We start from the raw sequence: 7488 nt of genomic DNA, 5'->3' as shown, positions 1-7488 counted from the left end.
TGACTAATGTACATGAGGACTACTGAGAATAATTAAAAAAAAAAAAAACCAACTACAAGTAGTCGCATGCTGTCAAAAGCTAGGTCGAAGTATTTCATTGTACTGGTTTTGGCTGGGATGGAGTTAACTTTCTTCATAGCAGCCCATATGGTGCTGTTCTTTGGTTTTGTGACTATAACAATCTTGACAACACATCAGTGTTTTGGCTATTGCTGAACAGTGTTAGCAGCGTGTCCAGGCTTTCTGGTTTTCCCACTCTGCCCCAACAGGGAGTAGGCTGGAGAGTGAGCAAGAAGTTTGGAGGGGACACAGCTGAGACAGCTGATCTGAACTGGCCAAAGTGATATTCCATTCCACATAATGTCATGCTCATCAATAAAACTGGAGGGAAGGTAGCTGTTGTTCAGAAACTGTCTGGAAAACAGTTTGCTTCTGGGAGGTGGTGAGTGATTGCCTTTGCATCACTTATTCTGTTTTTCTTTTGTTCATCTTTCCTTTCTCAGTCCCTGACTTTTCTTGCTTTTTGCTCTTCCTATTGTCTCCCCTGGCCTGCTTTGTGGGGAGGGAGTGAGCAAGTAGCTGTGTGGTGATTAAGCTGCAGGTGGGGGGTAAACTATAACATTAATTTTCAGACACTGTTTTAGGAAATAAGTAGTGGTGTCAATGTTTTAATACACATATCTAAATACAAGTGAGATTTACCTACAGTCATTTTTATCAATGCATTTTATACACGGTAGATAAATAGCCAACCATATCTGTTATCAAAATTTAATTTTTACAGTGTTCTATTACTTGCACCTAAAGTTAGCCAGTTTCCATAAAGAGTTTATTGGCAGCTTGATTATTTAAAAATCTTATTTTTCAGGTTTACAAATAATATCCATGATAGCCTTATATTAACACAAGACCAACCAATACATATTTTATAAAATGGTTTAATAGATGCATGCATGTCTGATACAGTGATAATAAATCTACTGAATTCTAATGATTCACTGTTGTAAACATTTTACAAAAGCATTTTGATTTGCATGTATGGATACACAGTCCTTGATGGAAGAATTATTTAGATTGAATCAGTGGCACATTAAAGAATAAAGCTGACAATCTCTTCTGCATATTCTTTTGACACAACTCCAGCAAGAGAAACAACATGGTATAAAAAGTATACAGGAAAGATTGTTCTTACCATAACCATCAAACTCTGGAAATTGTAAATACAAGTTCAAGTGGTCAAACCAATCAAAGTCATAGTAATTGTAACCAGTCAGAAATTGCAGTAAGAAATGTTATCCAGTTACATGTAGTTGTCAAAGCAATGCATTTCTTTCCTTGTCAGTTGATAATTCTTTTCCAACAAGACAGAAAAATTTTGGCAATTGCAGGCGTTGAAAATAATTTTCAAAGTTCAAGACAGTCACAGCATTTTCTTTGCAGAAGGTAAATGGTACACCAAGGCTCAGAGGCTGTAAAAACTGGTTCCAAGTGGAAAAAGTGCAAATATCCTGCACAGATAGTTAAAAAAAAGCTGCTGGCACAATTATTCACTAACAGAATCTTTGTTTTCTCTTTGCATAGTTCACAGATCACTGGGAATGTGACAGGGTGTGCTATTTTTGGCAAGAGCAAAAAAAGTTATACTTGTGTGAGTTGCCATGTTAGACATGCTGGATCCATGCAGAATTCAGGTAGAGGGCTGCTACCTGATGTTATTAGACACTGAATACTGATTTTGTTTTTGTTGAAGCAGTTCTGTAATAGCCAACAGTTTCTTAAGAACATGCTGTAGAAAAAGAAAACAACCCAGTACAACCCTATATTAGCAACTAGAAAAAAATCAGAACCCGTCTTGCTTGAGAAGCATCTTCAACATTAACCTACCGGACTTAGAATTTGGTAGTTTAAAATATATTTACACCCCCCCAGCTCCAATTCCCTAGTCACTAAGACATTACTTCAAAAGACAACAGTAAAACAGCAATATTAAATTTATCTGCACCCATGGAGACCCATTAAGTCTTGCCAACTTAACCTGAGAGTTTCAAAATGAGTATTCTCTATCTGTTAAAAACAATCTGTAAACAAAAAAATCAATTATTGGGTATTTTCCCCATGTGAAAGTGCAGAACTGGGCCAAGAAAATGAAAAAAAAAGTGGTGACAAATAAAAGGTGACAATACAGTTCACTTCTGTACAGGCAGAACTACCCTCTTTTAACTTTCTGAAAACCTGGTGATTAAACTAAACCAAATGCAACTGAACATACACATAAAGCAGAATGAGAAAGTGTATTGCTAACACACTGTTGGGAAGTCAGTCATTTTTTCATTATAGTAGAACTATGATCAACTACAACAGGGTGATCCTGAACCATTATCATAGAATCATAGAATAGTTCAGGTTGGAAGGGACCTTAAAGATCATCTAATTCCAACTCCCATTAGGGCACTTAGAGAAGGAAAAGGGGAAAAAATTGGAGTTTTCTTTATGAAAATCCACAAGGTGAAACTACTCCTCTAAAGTAGAAATATAAGTATATTGAGGAAACAATACCACATCTGTAATCATTAAGTACTTCAGAAACAGGTTTTGTGAAACAGGGCTCAGTGTTGGGTCCAGCCCTGTTCAATATCTTTATCAACAACCTGGATGAGGGGATCGAGTGCACCCTTAGCAAGTTTGTGGATGACGCTAAGCTGGGAGGAAGTGTGGATCTGCTGGAGGGCAGGGAGGCTCCAAAGGGATCTGAACAGGCTGGACCGCTGGGCCGAGACCAATGGGATGAGGTTTAACAAGGCCAAATGCCGGGTCCTGCACTTGGGACACAGTGACCCTGTGCAGTGCTCCAGGCTTGGGGAAGAGTGGCTGGAAAGCTGCCTGGAGGAGAAGGACCTGGGGGTGTCGGTCAACAGATGACTGAACATGAGCCAGCAATGGCCCAGGTGGCCAAGAAGGCCAATGGCATATTGGCCGGTAGCAGAAACGGCGTGGTTAGCAGGACCAGGGAAGTGATTCTGTCCCTGTACTCAGTGCTGGTGAGGCCACACCTTGAATCCTTTGTTCAGTTTTGGGCCCCTCACTACAAGAAAGACATTGAGGGGCTGGAGCGTGTCCAGAGAAGAGCAACAGAGCTGTTGAAGGGACTGGAGAACAAGGATTATTAGGAGCAGCTGAGGGAACTGGGGTTGTTTAGCCTTGAGAAGAGGAGGCTGAGGGGAGACCTTATCACTGTCTACAACTGCCTGAAAGGAGGTTGTAGAGAGGTGAGTGCTGCTGTCTTCTCCCAAGTGACAGGTGATAGGACAAGAGGGAATGGCCTCAAGCTCCACCAGGGGAGGTTCAGATTGGACATGAGGAAAAAAATTTTTCACCGAAAGGGTTATTGGGCACTGGCAGAGGCTGCCCAGGGAGGTGGTTGAATCCCCATCCCTGGAGGTATTTAAAAGACAGGTAGATGAGGTACTTAAGGATATGGTTTAGTGGCAGATAGGTATGGTTGGACTTGATGATCTCAGAGGTCTTTTACAAACTGGTGATTCTATGAAACAAATTATACCCCTTATCTGAAAGCAACACAAATTTAGTACTGAAAAATTTCTACTATCCTGCTGTGCCATTCTAGCCATCATTTTTACTTTGTCAAGACTAGCAGTAGCTGTAAGTGAATTATGAACTTGAATGTGACTGATTCTTTTCCTCATATGCCACTGAAGAGGTAAACTGTAGTAGTTATTAAATTGCATTAGTTTTGAACTGCTATAATGAAGCATCATCTCATTTTTAATTCCTTGATTGTTCTTCTGGCAAAGATGATTAAATACAAAAATATTTTCACCTTTATCAAAATCACGATAAGACTTCCTAGTAATTCCCTTATATAAAAAAACATTACTGTCAAAAAATGCATTATTTGAGTAACATCTCTCCTGAGTAACAGGAGAAAGAAATATAGATTTATTGTCTACCTGGGTTTAAGTTAAGGCCTTCAAAGAGTCACGATATACGAAGCCCAATCTTTAAACCATGAGAATAATAAGAAATCTGATTACAAGAAGTTATTTAGAAACAGTTAAATTAAAAACTATTTTAAAAACTGCCTCTTCAAAAATGTGTCATTAAATAAATTGTTTAAGTTGATACTGATTAAATATAAGGAAGATCATCTCTAAACAAAAAGACTTTCTATATTACAACTGCCACTGCCCCCAAATCATCATCATTTAAAAGGGAAGACTACTTAAATTATCTCCTGCGGAGCACAGTATACTATTCAAGCATACCAAAGCATATTACTGTACAATAAGCAGAACTGCTGACTTTTAAGTTCAACATAATTAGTATACCATAGGCAAATATATTACTTTTGTGGTATTTTGAGACAGTGCATGAAGTTTTCATAAAAGCTGTAGAGAAGTTGAATAGTTGGAACAGAACACTCATTTATAGTGTTTGCTAGAGAAGTTTGCCATGTTTGTTTACAAATTTAATAAATCAGGAAGCAGAAATGAAGTAGTGATAGAAAGCTAAGGAAATGAAATTTAGTTATTTAGTTCTCAATTAGAGGAACTAGATCTATTACTGTCAGGAGACAGTAATTTCTTGACTTTAGGCTTCCTCTAGAAACTGAAAACTTCACCTGGAAACTAAACAAAAAAAGCAAAAAACTCAAACTAAAACAAACCAGCAAAAAAGCAATACCCCCCAAGCCACTGCTTTAAAACGTTTGGGTTTGTTATATAAATACTTAGTTCATAGTTTTAAGCTTCTTTACAACTAGCAAACTCCTGGTGAAATGTACATATTATTTATTGCTCATACTGCTGGACAGAAAAATTACAAAAGAATCACCACATTAAGCAATAAGTCAAGACATGCTATCTCTACCTGTGATTTTTGTTAACCATTGTAGTTTACCTGCATTACACCTCGCTCATTACTGAGTGTCCGAAGTTCATCTGAATGTGCCACACACATCTCATGTAAGGCTGCCAGATAACGAGATAAGTCAGTTCTAGAATGCTCTGTAGTGTCTGGAAGCTCAGGAACATTCTTTAACAAAAATTATGAGAGTAGATTTAGAATGGTGAGTAAGCAGGCATATAAGAAATTAAAATACACTTCTACAGACCCGTCAATAGCTGCTTTGATACCACGAGCAAGTACTGCAATGTTTTTCTTCGCAATTAAGTCTTCTGTCCATGCCATCTAATACAAATTATGTATTTCCTCCTCTCCACAATCATCTGTTTTATGAGGACATTTTAATTATGGTTGCACATTTCACATGGAGAGATTACTAAATATGCAGCAATTCCTACTTCTACTAGGAGGGTCCTACTAAAAGGTTTAATGTTGCTATGCTACCTCTGAGCTGTCCAGAAAGATACTGGGAAAAGAGATACGCATTATATCCTCCCTCAAATGAGGATCCATCCATTAGTTGGTTTTTTTTAAATTTAAATCAGACAATAGCAGCAGCAAAACTGGACCCCCCCCCAAAAACCTATCAAGTCAATAAGTCCACTAATAAAATAATGCAATTAAAACAGTAATTAATCATTTATTTTAAAATCCAACAGTTTTCTGAGTCCTCATGCATAATCTGTCATTTAAAGAAAAAAACAGTATATCATAATATGCAGAATCTGCCATTTAACCAGAAAAAGGTGACATATGGCAATCTACCTTAATGACACACTTCAAAACACTCATTCTTATAGATTATCAAAGTAGTCTAAGATGTCTTCTAGGAACACTTCTAATAGATCAACTAAGGAAGCTAGGCACATTTCTTTCATCTTCATTTTTAAAACAAATTCTTGGTTTAAACATATACATATAGATATAAATGAGCTCCTAACTCTTGTTATAGCTATCATACACAGAACAGTTACAGTTTCAAAGTGAACTGCAATTATTATTTTCTTTTAAACTACAATATTCAGAATTCACACAGGGAGACATTTGGTAACATATAACTGAAATGGAAGATAATATTTTTTAAAACTCCAATTTTTTCAATCTCGGCGCAAAACCATATGACAAATCACACATAAGAATTTTTTGTTTTAAAATAATCTTTTAAAAGATTGATATTTTTGGCCAAGAGCCCTAATCCTCAGGGAGAAGCTCAAATAGATCTCATGTCTACAGCAGTACTAAATAAATAAATAAAATCTTTCTACAGGACATTTGATAAGTTTTAATTCTCTGTGACACACCAGCAATCTACAGTTCCCTAAACATGCAGAAGAAAAAATTTTCAGTAACAGGCATTCAAAATTGTTTGGAAGCTGATGCATTTCTGAGATAGTTAACAAGGACTGAAAAAAAAATTTAATTCACAATATTGCTGTATAGCTTCCAATATTTTTTTTTAAACCACTTACCCCAAGTTCATCTAAGAACATGATCATGCGATGTTTGTTACTCTTGATGAATGGATTTACCCCCTCCATATATGGCTCCTAGTCATTTTAAAAAATATTTATTAAAATAAATCAATACCAATTTAATAGCCATACCTGAAGTGAACACATTGCAATCAGAGACAAATGACACTGCAAAACACAAATGTGTCATCTGGAGTTATTTTATATTTTCAAGTGAATTTATAATGACTGGTGTACAACCAGTCAAAAGATTACACTTTTTTTCTGTTCCAGATGGATTCTGAAATTGTTTATATGTGCATTGTGACATGAAATTTTACATTTCTGGAATATTGAAGATAGATTTCTTTATTTTCATTGCAGCTACATAATGGAGAAAACACTGTCAGAGGTAACATCAAGACATAAGTGCCCTCCTTCTTGTTCTTTCGTTAATGCTTACATTCTGAGTTATGAGTGTCAGACAAATGGCTTTATAATGACAGCTTGAACCCACTTTCTTCATTATGCTTAAGTCAACAAATTTTTTATTGTTCAACCATGTTGCAACTTGGGAACCAGAGTGGATCAATTGTTGCTGGCATTCTTTTAGTGATGCAATAGAAACTTTATTAAAAGCTGAGGCTTTTTAGTGCAACTTGTAAAACTGATGTACAAAATTCTGTCAAGCAATATGAAAATGAGTACAAATAAAAGGAGTGTTTCAAAATGTTGTACCAACAGAAAATAACAGTCTAAGAATAAGTAGAGGAAGAGCGCGTGTGTGTGTAGGGGGAAGCCAGGGGTTGGTATTTGTTATTTGTTTCAAAATCAAAATGCTCTATATGTAGGCTGGAAGTTTAGTCCTAATTGGTCTCAATTTGAAAGTGAATTATTCTATATAGTATATGAAAGAACATGCATGTGGAATGTATTTAGAGGTTTTGTACAGAGACATGTCAGTATTAGTGAAAGATGTCTCCCCATTTTGACATCAAATAATCAATGGAAATGCAAAAAGGCTCCCATCACCTAAGGCAGATGATGCATCCTTCTTGAATGGATTCTTTCTTATCACAGATTTCTACTCTAGCATTTCTCAGTTGTCTTATTG

At 36.4% G+C, this 7488-nt stretch overlaps 1 protein-coding gene across 2 annotated transcripts in view; it reads right to left on the bottom strand.

Moving 5' to 3' along the window:
• Positions 1-1702: 1702 nt before the first annotated feature.
• Positions 1703-7488, bottom strand: part of LOC128850269 (ras GTPase-activating protein 1-like) — a 120992-nt gene continuing 115206 nt past the window's right edge. For both annotated transcript variants that reach the window (XM_054053282.1, XM_054053283.1), the window contains 3 exons: positions 6393-6470; positions 4918-5052; positions 1703-1786 (listed from right to left, as the gene is read on the bottom strand). In XM_054053282.1, the coding sequence (XP_053909257.1) occupies positions 1703-1786; positions 4918-5052; positions 6393-6470 (297 nt within the window). The remainder of the gene's footprint in view (positions 1787-4917; positions 5053-6392; positions 6471-7488) is intronic.

The sequence above is a fragment of the Cuculus canorus genome, chromosome W (genome assembly GCF_017976375.1).
Source record: "Cuculus canorus isolate bCucCan1 chromosome W, bCucCan1.pri, whole genome shotgun sequence".
NCBI lineage: Eukaryota > Metazoa > Chordata > Aves > Cuculiformes > Cuculidae > Cuculus > Cuculus canorus.
The sequence above is the reverse complement of the archived record's forward strand: the minus strand, read 5'-3'. Positions and strand labels throughout refer to the sequence as shown.